Source organism: Malaclemys terrapin, chromosome 9, assembly GCF_027887155.1.
Source record: "Malaclemys terrapin pileata isolate rMalTer1 chromosome 9, rMalTer1.hap1, whole genome shotgun sequence".
NCBI classification, from domain to species: domain Eukaryota; kingdom Metazoa; phylum Chordata; order Testudines; family Emydidae; genus Malaclemys; species Malaclemys terrapin.
Genome location: NC_071513.1, coordinates 10,811,150 through 10,829,611, shown reverse-complemented (window position 1 = coordinate 10,829,611; position 18,462 = coordinate 10,811,150). Strand labels below are relative to the sequence as shown.

Here is an 18,462-nt window from a genome sequence, read left to right as displayed (position 1 = left end):
AATTAAGTGTGCTGCATAAAATGTTATTTGTGGACTAAAATGCAGCCATTTGAACCAAAGCCTTAAAACACAACCAATCAGATTGAAATCTAGCTAAACTGTCTGTGATAAAGTACATTCCATACACTTCAGAGAAAAAATTAAAACCATATTTCCTTTTTAATAAGCTATTCCATATTACCAGCAAGTGGCCTACAAAAGCTTTTTTGTATGTTTTTTATGTTTTTGAGTTACAGCAGTGCAAAAACATTTTGGAGAGTTCATTTTTTATCCTACTTTTAGAACTCTGAAGCAGCCCAACAAATACATTATACGTATTTGCTACAGGTTTCCAAGTTCCTCCACTTCTGTGAGGACTGTAGTGTAGTGTGGTACTACTCGTACTTTGATGACATTTTATTTTAAACTACCAACAGTTAAAATCTTTTTTTTTAAAAGCAACTTTCTAAAAACCTCTTTACAGTTAGAAACAGCAAACTTATGACACAATTGCTTTTAGTTTCAAAAACAGGATTGTTAAAACATGTACTTACCTTGTTAGCTACTGCATTTACACTGGGTCTTGCATCATAGATAGTCAGTTTTGAGATCTGTCCATTAGCATCCCTGATAATATCAAGATACCTTTCGTCATCTTTATTTCTTTTCCCACTCATACCAACAAGAGGCTGACTGGAGCGCATAACAACAGCTTGGTTCTCTGGATGAATCCATGACAGCACCTAATCACATGCCATAAAATGTTAGCAAGCAATATACTCTGAGAATCACAAGTTAAAGCATCAAAGTTATGTTCTTTACCACCAGTTAATGGGAAGGTTAAAATATTTAGACCTTGCTAAACTGGAAGAAATTAAAAAGTTAAGTGTATATTTTGTCTTAAGTTAGGCGTTATCAGCTACTATTTCTAGTAAAAGATCATTGCACAAGAACTACTGGCATGTAAAGAGTTTATTCTCTTCTTGTATATGTAACACCTATTTAGGTCTCCTGAAATTATATGCACAAATACAAGGCCAAGTGTATTCTGTAACTTCAGAATTCATCTCAATCTCATCTTTTGTTAAATTCTTATGGTTGCGTAAATGATTTTGAAAATGCAAACTGAGCATAAACTAATGCAGAAATGCCTGCCTGAATTAGCAAAGAAGCTGAAACAATAATTCAGAGGTGTGAACAGATCCCATACATTTCAGTTAGAGGCCCCAGGATTCGGCAACTACACAGTCTAGCATTTTTCCATCATGTCACTTAATTCAGCATTTTTGCTCCATCTAGGTGCCTGAAATTTTGTTTTCTCTCCCTGCCGCTGCCTCTTGCTTTCCAGATCTCCCTACAATGGGAAGTTAATTTGAGCACAGTTTGTTCTCTCCCGTCAATGTTCCACTAAATCAGGGAATGGAAGGGGAAAAAACGAGGTAGCCCAGCTTTCCACTCTATGAGAAAGAAGTCTGAGGAAGCAGGGAGATGAGCCTCTGAAACTGGCTACAATTTATCCATTGTCCCTGGCACACAGAACAAGAAGAAGATTCTGAGCACCTGCGAGAACCTGGGGGTGGAGCCAGGCCACCTTGTGAGCATCCTCAAAAACAATCACTGTTGAAAATAATCCTTAATGAAGATTACATCAACGAGCCATAGTTGTCAATTTTTGTGAGGGGATGGGAATGCATGGTCATTTCATGGTGATAGAATAAGTTCATGCTGCAGAAGAATTTGTGCAGGCGTATACAGGACCTAGCAAGATTTAGATGCGATTAGCCTGGTTACAAAAAGAACTAACAGTAAATCCATTAGGTAACCTTAATCATGTCACTAGATTTGATCTAGCACATTTTTTTTGTACATGATCATATGAGTGCACCTTTAAACAAACAGTGAAAGTAAAAACCAAAAACAAACAAATCAGTCAAAATGGTGTATACTGAACTAGAATTTTTAGTGTGTTTATATTTGGCTGCAATTTGTTACTCTGTAGTTTCTATTCTAAAGTAAAAAGTTCTTCTAGGACTACCTAAAATTTATTTTAACTGTATTGCCTAAATTAAAAATATTTCTTCCAAGCTATCAAAAAAAAAAAAAAAAGCTGGCAACTCGGTAAAAGGATACTATGTAGGAGGTCTGGCTCTATGAATGACCTTCAGATTTGTGTTCGACTGCCAGGTGGTTTGCATGCATATGAGAAGGAGAACATTTGTTATCAATTCTTAAGTGCATCCAACAATAGTCAGCCCACAAAGTAGTACAGATGGTGGCCTGAGGCTCAGGCTCTGTCAACAAAAGGCAATGTGCAACAGTGGCAGTTATTACTAGGAAAGGGAAATGAGAACAGCAAAATGGGGATGGGAGATATTTTTGTAGGGGAACCAGGAACAGGGCTTGGCAGTCACAGTAGTTTAAAGCAGTAAAATCGATTTAAGTTACTTGGCTGCAACATAAAAAAGCCCCCTCATTTCTCAGGCCACAAGAATCATACATTTGCATGTAAACTTACAGTAATTACTCTTTAAGGCACATTCTATCACATACAGTACTTACTGGAATTCTATTTCGGGACCTAAAGGCAGCAACCTTCTTGAGATCATCATCTGTGGCATTATATGGGACTACCAAAAGTGATGGATATGTATCACATAGTCCATAATGTTCATTGATAAAAGTTACTCTCCACTGTTCATTGGGCAGTCCCTTAAAAACGAAACAGAAATAAGGTATTTTTTACTTGGTATTTTATAACTTTGCAAATTCTTCTTTATACTTATTCTTTTACATGCTATTATGGCCACATGGTGGCAACAACCTACCAATTTACCATGGGTAACTATATTAATGATGATACGGAACAAATGGTAGCCTAGAAGATTACAGGACCACACAAGACAGGACATTGCTGATGGGTTCACAGTCTTTAACAACTACAGTAGTTAAAACACGCTTGCTTGTATATGCGGTCCTTTTCACAAACTGTACTTTAACTAGACCTTCATGTAAAAAACAACACTGAAATTAGGAGAAAAAATAGTTCAACAAAAAATGAAAAAAACCTCCCCCCAATTTAGGGGTAGAGGAGGGAAAGAAAAGCTTTTTCCTCCCACAGAGAAAACTGCCTTTCCAGCCTGCCTGTGAAAAAAAGGTTATGAAAAAGGCACAAACCTGAAGAGAGAATTAGAGGCAAGCCCTTCCTCTCAATTTTTCTCCTTCTCATACCCTAACAAAGCTTGAGTCTTATATCTGTTTGAAGTTTGTTGAGGTTGAAGGCAGATTCCTGATTAGATTAGGAAACATAATTGCCTCTTAGCTAAACAGACTACTGATATAACAGGATGTTACTCAGGAGACTATTCCCCCAACAGCCCATCAGGGAATTCAGAGGGGCTAACGAGCTCCCCATACACTCACACACACTGAGTGGGGTTTGTGTGGGTGTTTGAATTTTTACCTTTTCTTTAGGCCTGGGCCTCTAAACCTCGGACCAAACAGATGCTGCGTGAATCTGGATACTCCTTAGCCCATCAGAAAATTACAAGGAAAAAATCCAAGAGAGTTGTTATGGCTTGTTGTGTAAACATGAATTTAAAACTTTTTAATGTACTTAGTATTTATGCGATATGTCATCATGAAAATAGTTTTGGTGCTATTCTCAGATGTATTCACCTAATTAATAAACATGCCTTTTTAAATTAAGTATACCACGCCCCCTTTCCTTTGTTGCCATTACTTTTTTTCGTATCAATTCAAAGTGTGAACTGATGTTCATATAAATAACCACTGTAAAAGAATGTGCAGTTTCCATAATAAGCAATTTTCTACACTTTTGGAAATGCCAGACTGGATGGAATTTGCATATTTAGTATCCTGAATACCTCTGTTACATTCTCACTCACTCAGCTTTTGAAGCAGGGCTCAAAATATCCAAAATTAGCAAGACAGACTTCCAGAGTGAAAACTTCTAGAGTTTTTAATATTATATGCTGACCAGTGCATGCAGAAAATTTCAGCCAAAAAACAAACACAAAACACCAACAGCTTTTAGAGCTGATTTATAAACTTCTGAAATGCAGGGTTTGCAATGTAAAAATCAAACTGTGTGTTGTCCGATAATTCATTTTACGTGCAATATAGACAATTGAGAAATCTTGTAACTCTTCAATAAGTCTATTAAATAATAATAATAGCGTGGTATAATGGTATTTATCAAGAGTCTAAAAAGAAATACAGAGGCACTTTACTAAGTTTTTTTTTTTCTTTTTTTTTTTAAACACAGTCTTGGAGGTTCCACCATATTTTGTTTTTAATCCTACTTTTTTGTCAGATCTGTTAACCTCTCTCTACTTCATGGTTTATTCTCCTCCCCAACCCACCAAAAATGGTGACAAATGACCTTGCTACTTTCTGAAATTCACATACAAAAAACAGGTCTCTATACATTTTCAGATAATGTTATTAACTCACTTGTCTCCTGTATTCAGGCATCGGATTATAAACCATCCAACCATTTTCAGCAAACTTTTCTTCATTTATAAATGCAAAAAAAGGCTGTAAGAGGGAAGACAAAAGAATTAATCATAGAATTCCAACTGAAGGTAGCTACGCAAGGAAGACCCTCTCTCATCATGTCCCAAATGACTAGATCAATTCTCTGTGTTGCTACCCCCATTGTACGTTCTAGTGAAAGTTGAGGTGCGACAGATGAATGTAAAACAGAACTTTCTGTATTGTACTCTAGGTATTCACAAAATCTCGAATGAAACAGTGTAAATTTGACAAATAGAGTTTTAAAATAAATTTTTAAACAAAAAGTTTGAAAAAAAGTAATACAAAACCTGAAAATAAGGAGGGTGAAAACGGTAAGAGATGATTTTTTTTATACTTTAATCCAAGCAGATGACTCCTTAAGCTATTTTAAAATTTTGTACATTCCAGGTAGTTTCATATTCCACCCAAAGTAAACAACTTCTTTTCTAATAATTGTCAATGATATTATTACTCAAGACATTAGATACAAACATGAAGGCGGGACAACAGATTGGGTTGTTGCTGATGTTTATAAAGTCATATAGCAACTTCAGGACAAAGGAAGCAGTTTACCTTTCAGTAGCTTTAATACTGAGTTGGAAAAGACTCCCTAATTTTTATAAAAGCTGGCTTTCTATAGGTTATGCAGCTCAATGATTCAATACAGCTAGGTTCACCTGTTTTGAGAAACATTGACACTTGTTTAGAATCCTCTTACATAGGATTCCTACAAGTAACTTCATAGTACCCTTTAACTCCTGTTTACTTCCTTGTTTTGACCACCTCCAAGTTGGTAACATGCTACATAATTCCTTGCTTTTAACAATCATTGCAATGGTGGCGTGGACTCAAAGCACCTCCATCAATGTGAAAAGCAATGAATCTGTGGTATATCAACTACTGTTAGGCCAGCTGGAGCAAGAAACTAAGAAATGGTTTTATGGACCAAGGACAGGCAGTGAGAAAAGAAGTGTCAGGATGTTGCCTTGAGATAGCCGTAGAACAGCTGTAAGGGGAGAAGCGGGCCAGAACAATAAGGCAAGAAATCACCTTGCTACTCTTATGAAAACATTTAGAAAAGATAAACTTGATGCGGGATCATCAAGCCTCTCAGAGCTGCGCAGATCACACTTACAAGTCTAGAGCTGGACTAATCACAGCCTGACACACAGTAATTGGAACGGGGAGGGTGGCATGGGGGAGGGGAGTAGCCCTGGCAGATAAGCATCAAGATCCTGAAATTAGATTACTGCATCTCAGGAGGTTAAGGAATTCTTCACAAATGTGCCATACGTACAAGTGTGCATGGGCTTCTTCAATAAGCAAGTCCTTCCCTTGAACAGCCTGAGCTGCAATGAAGCTAGGACCTACAGCCTTCTGTTGCTTGAGGCAACCAGATAGTTTTGGTGAACTCAGGCCTGACGTGTTGCACATGTTTAAAGCAGACAGTCACTTATGAGTAAAAGATTTAAAATGGAATCCTGCAACAGGAAGAGTGGTTTTCATTTCCCTAAACACACATTCTACCTCAGACTGACAAACCATAAAAATTAGTTATTACACATACATTGTAACTGCTTGTACTATTTAAGAAAATACTGCATCTAACCCATTAGAACTGGGAACTATAACAGCTTAAGCACAATAAAATTACGATTAGATTGCGAATTAATTTGAATACCAGACAACTTGGTAAAGAAAATAGTTACACTTTCCCTCTTTATACATGGCAGCCTTCAATATGAGTAAACTTTAAATAAAATTTTGATTGAAGTTGATTGTACTAACTAATTAGGGGGCACGTCTCAAGAGTTCTACTAGAAACAGAAGTGAATATTCGAAGGTAAGCAGAAGAACTGTAAAAATAATTGAACAGAAGCGCTCAAATCACTGAAGCATGTGCACTGAACTCATAACACATGTCCATTTTAAAGTGGTAATTTATTATACACAAAACATGATCTATCTTTCTTAAGAATCCACCCAAAGGCCTATCATAACACAGAAAAGGGTAATTTTAAACTAGAGGCTGAACAAAAATACTGGAAATGTGTAGATGCCTTAAATTGATGCCTTAGATTGATCTTTTAAAACAGGAGTTTGTTGCTTATTCGAGGTGACCCTTAAATGCAGGTTTCACTGGAAAATTAAAGCATTCCCCAGTTCAATCACTGAGAAATAAAATAAGAATGAGCTGCCAGCAATTAAATATTCCTAACGCTGATAAGTTTTCTGTTAAAATAAATCAAGAAGCTGGTGACCCAATCTAGAAGTACCCATGTTGTATGTTTCACCATCAAAATAACAAAAAATCTTTTTCAGATGTAGCATGACATAGGGAAACCCTTATTTTAATTTCAAGTTTCAAAACTAAAATGAAAAAACTGTCCGTAGAGGGGATGAATGCTTACAATGGGAAAAAAGATTTCTTTAAAGCAGGACTCTGTGCGCCCGTGTGTATTGTGTGTCATTCAGGTCTTATTTTGAAACACCTAGATATACAAATTCTAGTCTCTTTTTGTTAGAGCAACAAGATTATCTAAAACTTTAAGAGAGCAACCACAGAAGTTTAAGAACATGGTATTTAGAAATAAGTTCCCTTTAGGAGTCAAGTGAACAACTATTAACCAGGAGTTTACAAACTGAGAAGAAATCTAATTAAACAATTGATAATGTTCACCTTTCGGGACTTGTAGACTTTACTAGGTAAAGTTAGAAAAGCTAGAATATAAGCAGTCAATTGAATTGTGCCAAAAATCTGCTGTATCTCATTAAAATATATAACAGCACAACACAATTATGAAATGCAATGAAGACATGAAGCTTTATAAGAGTATGGAATGAAGGAAACCTTTGGGGTTTTTCCAATATATTTATCTGAACTATCCTCTAGGACAGGGGTCGGCAACCTTTGGCACGCAGCTTGCCAGGGTAAGAACCCTGGTGGGCCAGGCCGGTTTGTTTACCTGCCGCGTCCGCAGGTTCAGCCGATCGCGGTTCCCCCTGGCCGCGGTTCGCCGTCCCAGGCCAATGGGGGCGGCAGGAAGCGGCGGCCAGCACATTCCTTGGCCTGCACCACTTCCTGCCGCCCCCATTGGCCTGGAGCAGTGACCCCAGCCAGTGGGAGCCGCGATCAGCCAAACCTGCGGACGCGGCAGGTAAACAAACCGGCCCGGCCCACCAGGGTGCTTACCCTGGCAAGCCGCGTGCCAAAGGTTGCCGACCCCTGCTCTAGGAGGAGAATCCCAGCATGCTACATGCTTTCAAAATAAATTTTACATCTGCTATAATATTTTTGGTAAAAGATGAAAGGATTTTAAAAGTGGAGGCCTACTGTGCTTTTGTATCCTTACACAGGAGTTGAATAAGCTATTACTAAAAAGCATATATTGTACATATATCATCCGAATTATAGGTCTGGTAACTATCAATGATCTTACTCATTAGAGAAGAAAAATGTGGTAGAGATTGCTTTAATAAGCTAAACATTCCCCCTCTGCCTTCCACTTAAGCTTTTTCTTTTTAAAAGACTAGACACTATAAGAAGACAAAAGAAGTTAAATGCTAGTGTTTAAAACCAAATATAGTTCATTCTCCACTGTCACCTCCACTCTCATCCTAGGCCTTTCTTTCGGAGCAAAATTCATGAATATCCAAAGCAGAACAGTTTCAAGAGAGTGAATTTGCTTCCTTTTTCAATCTCTAATAAACATAGGCATGACCATTTCACAAGCAGTAAACATTTTTGAAGTCTTTTCTCAGTTAATCTAAATTATTTTTATTCATCCCCATACAAGGACCTTCATTATAGGGATGATTTAGTTAGGATTGGTCCTGCTTTGAGCAGGGGGTTGGACTAGATGACCTCCTGAGGTCTCTTCCAACCCTAATCTTCTATGATTCTATGATTAACTGAGCTAAAGATTCTTGACTGCATATTCCACCAATGCATACCATAAATGCTTATTGCCTTGCCTTTAAAGTCATTTGTCTCCCACCGACACTTCTCATCAGACCTCTTTCAGTTAGAGCTGGGCAAAAATTTTCATTGAATAGTTTATTTAATGAAAAATATAGTTTTGGCCAACCTGAAACTATTTGTGAATTGGTGACACTACTGAAACATTTTGATTTTGGGGGACTGGAATCAAAGTGGCTAGAGGTGTCAGAGAAGGAGGAGGTGGCAGTAGCGTCATCCTTATAACCTAACTCAGTGGTTAGGACACTCACCAGGAACGTGGGAAACCTAGGTTCAATTCCCCCCTCTGCCTGACGTGGAGCAGGGATCTGAACTTGAGTCTCCCACATTGCAGTACAGCGCCTGGGCCAGGGAAACCTGAGGATTAGGGCACTCACCTAGGATGGGGAGGACCCAAGTTCAAAGCCCCTAATCCAATGGACTGTTTATTTATGCAAAGTGAAGCAAGTAGACTACAAAGACTCTGAAACCACCAACATTTTTTTAAAAGCCCAAGATTTTTTGCTGTTTGACATGATTTTTCATGATTGGCTTTGGCAATACAAATAAGACAGTTCCTTCCCTAAAAAGCTTAAAACCTAAATAAATAAATCCACTAAGGATACCAAATAGGCAGATGAAAATATTTTCACTGATTAGAGCTAAAGCACTAACTGTGAATCCATCACCACAGAAATTGTGGGCAAGGGAAGGAGTAGGAGAAACATAGCATTTTATAAAAAAAGCTTTCAACAAACTTTTGACATTGGTAAAATTTTTACACTTACTACATGAATAATTCTGTTCACTTCTGTGGAAATGCCAACTCAAATTCTCAATATACATGTTAGTCTCTTCCTCTTCAAAGTCCTCATAGGCTTACATTCAACTTTAACATCCTTAAAAATATTACTGAACTCAAGTAACTTGGCACCTTTATATATTAGATTAATTCTAACCACTGTCAAGCTGTCAGCGTGTTAGCTGGGTTGTGGGAGCCCAACACTTGCTATGTGAAGTTAAGAAACACACTGCAGCAGGCTGTACTCTATATCAAAAAGCAGAATTTGTAGTTTACCTCATTAAGTGTATTTGCAAAATAACAGTAACTCAATATTCAATAATGGCAACAAATAAATTATTATTCCAGGGACTACTGATTATATTGTGCATTACCTTTCATTGTTACTTTGTAAGTTTACCTACCAAGAGGTATGACTGCCGAAAAAACAAAGAATGCTGCTGTATATATAGCAATGTCTGCTAATGTGAGATTCCCCCATCAGCTTTTTTCACTGTAGATGTAATGCCAGCTGCCCACAGCAGCAGTAATTGAGAAATCTAAGCATTTATGCCACTCTTATTTGGTTCTTAAAACAACTGACCTCAGTATTTTAAGTATGTTTTTAAATCTAAATAAAATTAAACAAGTTGTCCCTCCTTACTGAACAGCACAAAGTCAATATGTGAACCAGCCCAGCTAACTTGTACAGCCTCAAATATCACCCACAATTCAAGACAACTTACTATTCTATACAGAAGTCTCCAGCTTTTAATATATTGACATATACTAACCATTTTTTTTCATTGCTACAATTCAACAACCTCCTGAGCATTAGAGTGCACTACTTGACAGAGGCTGTTTTAACAACCATGTTAAATTTTGCTACTTCAGCAGGTACGCAAAGGACAATGTATTTTTGTGCCTTACAGCATGACAGGGTGAATTAAGGACAAAATAATACTCTAAGCTCCATATCTTATTTTTAGATTTTCTAGTTTAAATCAGGATTGTTCAAACAATTGTGTTTATATATATAACAGGAATTTGCTTTTCCATGCACTGATTCATAAAAGACTAATGTCACAAGGGAAATTTTGGAACAATTTTTTTGACAAGTGACATTACAGTTCACATCTATAAGTGCATATACACATGTGCAAATAAAAAAAAATATGGTCATAGAATGTTTCCAATCTCTTAAAAAAAATTCCCTGGAAATGTTTTAAACAAATAAGCATTTCTGTGCCAAGATCCTAACAGTGAAACTAACTTAATTGATTTTCAGTGTCTCAGCACACAGAGAAATGGGGAAAAAATAACCCAAACAAGTGAATTGGATATTAGAATCTGGGATAAATAATCTAATGTGTTGCTGTTATCATACATAAAGAAACATTGTAATGTCTTAATTTTAGGCCAGTGTGCTTTCCATTACAGGAGACATGGTTCTAGGAGTCTGATATCGTGTCAATTTAGGATTTTAAAATTACATAAATTTTGTATGCATGCCAAGAGTTCCTAATAGATACATTTTATAAATTGAAAAGTAAATGAAATTCTGTAGCATGGAGTGAATTTTCCTAATAGAAATTTCCACAGATTCCTGGAGGTTCTAAGGTTTAGAAAGACTTGTGTTAGATGGCCATATGGATGCCACTTAGCATAACACAGACATTTAATGTTAACCTTTATATTTCACTTGACTGATCAAGCTGGTATTTTTCATCCGTCATTCAATTTAAAAAAAAAAAAAAAAAAAAAGAGCCACTCTGTCTAAATGTCACCAGGCAAAACATACCTGATTACGGTGTTAAAATCCAGCTCCTCTAAATCCAAGTACTGTACTGTACATGCAGCTTTTAATTACTGGGTTTACAGTTTAGCTACTCTCCTACTCTCAAAAAGGAAAAAGTGATATTAGCTGCAAAATGCAGCTTTAACACAAGTTATAAAAAATAATAAGTCTACATAGCCACCTAAAAAGACAATTTATATCTAATTTTAGGTGTCATGATTTTCATATACAATTTTAAAAAATAATTCCATAAGTACAACTAAAATTGACAATGCTAGGGCATGGAGTGGCTTATATTGTGGTAACTTCTTTAAAGTTTACTTTCATATTTACTGCTCTACTTTTTTTTTTTTTTTTTAAAGCAGTTTAGTAGTTTTGAATCCTGTTCAGTTGATAATTTGTCTATCATGCATACTCCAGAATGTAGAGCAGCATGCATACAGATTTAACTGTAGCAGTATTAACAGTAAGGCCCCAATCTTGCAAAGTCCTGTGCATGACTTTACTCACATAAGTAGTTGCACTGAGGTCAAAATGACTGCTCACACATATAAAAGTTACACACGTGTTTTGCTGGATTGAAACGTAAATCTGCTTCCATATGCTGAAAAAAATCCTTAGAAGTCAAGTATCAGAGGGGTAGCCGTGTTAGTCTGAATCTGTAAAAAGCAACAGAGGGTCCTGTGGCACCTTTGAGACTAACAGAAGTATTGGGAGCATAAGCTTTCGTGGGTAAGTACTTGCATCTGAAGAAGTAAGGTTCTTACCCACGAAAGCTTATGCTCCCAATACTTCTGTTAGTCTCAAAGGTGCCACAGGACCCTCTGTTGCTGACCTTAGAAGTGTTTCACCAGCCTGATCTCACCCCTATATTTAAGGAGGACAAAAATATCCTCAGAGTGGGGTAATCTGGAGTGTTTTCTGAAACCTGATCATGTAGCCTTATTGCACAATAGTCAGGACCCAAGCTGGCTAAATGCTCTGGAACTTCTTAAAAACCTTGCCTTTGGGCTTTTTGGTACTGACAAGGCTTAATGCACCATGCAAGGGAGTATGGTGCTTCCTTGAAGTCAGTCATCCACATGAAAGCTGGCTTACAAAGCACAGCCCTTCCTTTCTCTATTTTAAAAGAGCAACCCAAGATGCATAACACAGGGATTGTAGGCACAGGAGAATGCAATATGACCTTTTGTCTTCTTCACCCTCTGTAAAATTATCTTTACCAGCTCCTCAAATAAGTTTTTTTCTGTGCAAAACAGATACTTGGAGCTTCCTTTTTAGGTCTCTTCACCGAATCTGACACCTAATGCCAAGCAGACTTAGGTCCAGAAGGAAAACAATGAGAGCATATGGAGCAGCATTTATAGTCAGCAGAAAGTGGTGCCTGATAGTCAGGCTCAATTTTTACTCTGCTACTGTAACAGTCAAAAATCAAAGAAATTTCAACAGCCTCATGTTGAGGACCTAAGACCCAAAGGTGTGAATGATAAACAAACAGTAACTTAATATATTAAAAAATTTAAAATAATTTTACTATTTATAGTAAATAATACATAAAAAGCCACAGAGACAAATAGACTTGTAATTGTTAAATTATTAAAATAAAAATGTGTTCACAACACAATGCAGGGTGCTAGTAGACGGGCAGTGCCGTTAACAAGCAGAGCTCAGCATCACGAATGGATCTGTTAACCTAGCCTTTTTCTTCATCAGACTTTCTGCCTCACAGCTGTTTCCTTTCTGGCTTGATGAGTGCTGATATCAGTACTACCCACTGATTGGCACAGGAGTCGGTAGGCCTCCCTATAAGAAGTAACTTAGCTTTCTTCAAACCCCTTGCTCCAGTAGAAAACAGTGGTTATACCAATATCGTCAGCCCACAGTGCATACAGTGAGCTCTAATACCACGGTGATGGACAACCTTATAAATAGTTCCAAGAACAGGAAATGAAGCAGCTGCTGGGCAGAAATTAAACATCTGAAACACACAGATTATTTCAGATTTTAAAAATATGATCTAAGTATAGGAAACTGTTCAGATGATGGGCAATATTAAGTTTGTTCTTTTGAAGCTGTTTTCATTTAAGGATTTCTCCCAGGCAAATTAGTTCTATATAGCCTGGCAAGGAAGCATTTTGTTAAGAAGCACTGCAAACAATTTAAGAGAAACACCAGAGCAAGAAAATCATGCTTTCACATGGGAAGATACCAAGTGAGGTTAGAAGATAGGTGACAACCTTAGATGCACCACAGTGATCCACTTACTGATCACCCATCACACCTAACTTCTACATTTCATAGCTCTCAGGGTCCCATAGGAGAGCCCAAAATTTAATTAGAGTCATGGGTCAGAGTCATGTTTTGAGCTTTTTAAAAAACAATAAAAACCTGAACCCCTCTCCTTACCTCCCTAGATAATGAAAATTGTTTTTTATTGCAAAGCCATGTTCAGTCGGTCATAAATCTGTTCATGTGAGAGCCTAAAGAGGTCCAAAACATGAGACAGGGCAGAAGGCACAGTGTCCCCACTCATCACTCACTGTGATCACTGGGCTGAAACTCCCTAAATCAGTTCCCTACAGGAAGAAATCTAGCCTCCATATCAGAGCATCTCAATTATGATTCTGATAAGGCCTATCTACATGCCTGCTCTCAACCCATCCCTTAGTCACCTTACTCCCACCCTGCACTTGGACTAGACATGGTACCAACCAAAAACCATAAGGGACTCTTGAATATGCATCACAATGTAATAAGTCTTAAAATGAATAGCTTCGTTTCACATGGGCTCACTCACTCTTCCTCCGCCAGGAACCTGCCTGGCTCAGTACTGAAGTCTATATTAAGTGATCTCTGACAGATGCTTTCGACAAGATTATATAATATTTAAGGAACAGCCAATTTGCCATGGGAGAAAACTCCTTGCAGACCCAAAAGCTGGTGGTCAACAAAACGCTGATCTTGTCAGCAAGGACCAACGAAACATGGCATTAATTACTTATGTAGCCAGAAGAAACAGGCCATTTGCCCATAATTTAAGTCTATCCTGACTATTAATGTACCATGAGAGTGCCATGGAGTAGGGTAGGAGTTATTACAGGAGAAAGTCTTTCCCGCTACCACAATGCAGGTTGGAATTGATACAGTTTTCCACTTAACAGTCTTTTATCCCAGGGGAAGCATACAAGCCCAGTGGGCAGATTGATCAGGAGCTAGGATCACAAAAACCACACACCTCCTCCTGGTGTATTCTACCTAGGCAATGGTTGGCCCAAACAGGCAATTTGAAACCCACACCAATCATGTCAGGACCTGCCAAAGCAGGAAAGTAGGGATCTACAGTAGAACCTCAGAGTTACGAACACCAGCGTTACAAACTGACCGGTCAACCACACACCTCATTTGGAACCAGAAGTACGCAAGCAGGCAGCAGCAGAGACCAAAAAAACCCACAAGTACAGTACAATACTGTGTTAAATGTAAACTACTAAAAAAAAGGAAAAGTTAAAAAAAAAGATTTGACAAGGTCAGGAAACTGTTCCTGTGCTTGTTTCATTTAAATTAAGATACTTAAAAGCAGCATTTTTCTTCTGCATAGTAAAGTTTCAATGCGGTATTAAATCAATGTTCAGTTGTAAACTTTTGCAAAAAACACAACCATAATGTTTTTTTCAGAGTTATGAACAACCTCCATTCCCGAGGTGGTCATCCTGAGGGTCTACTGCACTTCCTCCACAGTGTTTCCTTTCTTTCTCCAAGGAAGGCATCCTCTGATTTTTTTTTTTTTTTTTAAAGACTCCCAAGATATGCAGAAGAGCATTTAGAACTTATAAAACTTAAGCAATACATTTTAAGATTTTTCTTAAAAACGAAGTTTTTTTGATAAGTTGGCTATAAAAGCTATTCAGCAATAGCTCTTAAAGTACATCTATGAAGAGATTATGCTTAGTGGAGTTTAGCCAAACATACTCTTTATTACTCAGGTTCAACAGCTTGCTTTAAGTGCCACCTATAAAATTGTATCACATGACAAATAAAAGTGAAAACAGCTAGTTTGCTAACATTATTACAGTACTTCAAAAATATCCATGGCAACAGACTGATGACAAATTTAAGGCACTTGCTTAAAGAATAGCAGCTCAAAAACACATGCAATGGATGGCTATGCCTATGGCTAACCTTGGAGCATTAAACTAAAACTGAGCTGCAAAACACAACTATATACATAACAAACCCCCTAAAAGTCCCAAATAACCAAAATAGTAATAAGCTAAATATTTAGTCCTAAAAATTGCTAATACATTTAATGATAATTTTCATTTTTATTTTCAAAGTAAAAATTGATTCACTTGCTATAGTTGAGCACATTATTTAAACCAAAGAAGCAAAGGGATGCATTCCCTGCTCTGTTTTGAAAGTTATTGAAGTCGCTAAACAACTGTGGAAGCACAGAATACCAGCTATAAAACTTTTCACTTTTAAAAAAATGTATCACATTTTGAAACTCTTTAAATACAGTGTTCCAAGAAAACAGGTAGTAAACAATTACTGATCACATTCCAATTCATATTTGATACACTGACTTTTCCATATAATTCTCTTAAATTTGTTTTTTTCCCCCCTAAGAGAATTAAAGCAGATGATATTTATTTGGATTTGACAGCTAAAAGGGTGAATTTTTAGTTAACCATCTCAGAAGACAGACATGTTGGGAACAAGTGGTTCAGAAGGCTGAAATAGTTTCAATAACACCTCCATACTGGCTTTTACAAAGCACCATACCAGGAAGCAATACACAAGGTCCTAAATTAGCCAATGATGATTCTTTTCTGAAACACTGTGTGCAAAAAAAAAAAACCACACACAGAGGGCAAAGGATTCTTTAAAGACTGGTCACTACTGTGAGACTGGACCGTAGATGCCCTGGATTCAGTAGGAAAGACTTTTAATGTCTTATCAGTCACATGAAGAGGGGCTCTTTAAATTATGGGCTTGTGTATGTGTGGTGAATTTTTACTATACTCACCAAGAAGGCTAGTCAGGAGTTTATAGAGTGGACAAGACTCTGGAGGACTGAACCTGAACTTAGAAGATAACAAATGGGCACAGGATACAGCAATTCATTCTACACCAGTCACTTGTAGTCACTCTCACATAACCCAGCGTACCTTGAGAGCCAATGTTAGGCTCAGACCACGAATATATATTCAATGTAATCCTTTATCATTCTTTGCAACAAGGTTTATTAAGGGCATTACCAATATTGTTTGTGCTATTATATTTCCTTTTTAAGTTTGTGTTTATGCTGCATGTTTTATTCCTTGCAAATAAGCAGTGCTAACGTTTGCTACAGTCACTGTGATCGCATTGTATTTGAAGGTTGCCTGGATACACCAATAAAAATGAATCCATGCTTTTCTGACCCAATTATGGGACCTGCCTGAAAGGGGTCCTTAGAATCTTAAAATATCAAGCTGTGTCACCTGGGACAGCATCACGCATACATAGTATCAAGGCACCTGGAAGGAGCATAAGTAAAATATTTTAAAGTTGGAAATATTTTTACAAGGAGATTAGATGTAAGTATATGACAGACTGGTATGCCACTTCTAAACAGCAACTAGCAGCTGCAAATATTCTGAACACTTGTTTTTGAAACTAGAAAATTCTCTCTAACTATAGCATAATTTACCACATTAATTCCCACTTCTTACCCACTGAGTAATTAAGCACTGTGGGGAAAGTCTCTGGGGCAGAATTAATCACACAACACTGAGTGTCAACTCTGATTTATGGCCCCATCTACACCACAAAAATAACCATGTTTCAAGATGGTTGTGGACAAACCATGTTGTATGTTTAACTATGTTTTTTTTGTAGTGTAGACATGGCCTAAGCAGGATGGTAACTAAACAACTGATTCAGAATACAGGCCACGGCAATGAAGCTTTACAAGTAAAGCATTTAGAATTACCATTTGTCTCAGAAATTTTATTTTCTTGCAAAATGTGCACTCATTTACATGTAACTTGTAAGTTTCAAAGGCTGGTTGTGCTTTACATTTTATTAGAGCACTAAAGATTGTTAACCAGTGAGGAAAGAGCAGGTGAGCTGAATTTTAAGCAAAAAGTTGGTATAATTATACCAATTGATACATCATGCATATTTTATATATATATTTGCTTATGAAATATGAAAGCAACTTTTCTAAGCTTAAACCTGCAGTGGCATTTATTTTATTTTTCCAAGCAGAAGTTATACAATCCTTGTCCCTCATAGGGTTTGTTTTTGTTTTTTTGCATAATACAAAATTTCATTCACTCAAATATTTTATTCCAAAATGCCTAAGAGGAGTCCACATTATGGAATACTTGCCCACATTTCAGTTTTATTCTATGAAACCATATTTTCAGTGATACCAAGGAACTTTGATTGCTTTGGAGATTGCCAAACAATTCAATATTTGGAGGGTGGATGGGGAGAAATCAAACAGCTTAAATAGTATTATATTAACATGACCAAGAAAGATGTAACTTATGTTTTCTGACGGGCAATGATAACTGTATGGGTCACAGGGGATTTGGAAGATACAAGTGTATGTATTTAATAATAGTAGATATACTTGGATGTTTTTAAATGGCAAAGATCTTAATATAAATGAATTTCAAGACATACAGTTCTTCTGTATACATTAGACATGGGGTAGTGATTCTTTTTTTAAGTAGTCATGCAGGGGACTGGACTAGACCACCTCTCGGGGTCCCTTCCAGTCCTATAATTCTATGCATCTACAATGCCCGTCACCAGATACAGTAATTAATTGAGAATGGTGAGGAAATAATTCTGCATTTAAAAAAGGGATTAAACAATACAATAGTGCTAACTTACCAAATTATGTGACTGGGGAAAAGCATGTTTTGTGAGGATTTCAAATATATCTCTTCTGCTGTGACCTTCTTGTTTCAGTGCAAACCGTAGATTTCTCATATCCTAAAATGAGGACAATTGCCTTTTAAAAAAGAAGCAAAGTAATACAGTATCTTTACTTTGTTTATAAATACTGTATTATATGATGAACATGATTTAGAATGTATTCAATGTATCAAAAACAAATATGAATGTTCATTTTAAGACCTCTCCTATTTTATGGTGTAAAAAAAAAAAGGTACTCTATTTTAGGGCATAAAGAATTTTATAACTTCACATGCAACATATGATTGGAATAGAGAGTTTTACCTTATCATGCAATACTGGTGCTCCTCCTCTTTGGCTTAAAACTGTCAGAAGCAATATTATTTGATTCACTAGCAAGTCTCATGGGCTACTGAATGTTCGTGGATTATGAGTTATTCTGTGTTTACAACAGGAGTACTTTGCCAACAAGCTGTCTAGACTACACTGTCCTCAGAC

At 37.0% G+C, this 18,462-nt stretch overlaps 1 protein-coding gene across 1 annotated transcript in view; it reads right to left on the bottom strand.

Annotated features, from left to right (window-relative positions):
* MTM1 (myotubularin 1) overlaps positions 1–18,462 on the bottom strand; it is a 54,401-nt gene that overhangs the window by 17,605 nt on the left and 18,334 nt on the right. The window contains exons 6-9 of the mRNA XM_054039815.1: positions 17,941–18,042; positions 4,453–4,536; positions 2,539–2,688; positions 534–722 (exon numbers count right to left, since the gene is read on the bottom strand). Coding sequence (XP_053895790.1) covers positions 534–722; positions 2,539–2,688; positions 4,453–4,536; positions 17,941–18,042 — 525 coding nt within the window. The remainder of the gene's footprint in view (positions 1–533; positions 723–2,538; positions 2,689–4,452; positions 4,537–17,940; positions 18,043–18,462) is intronic.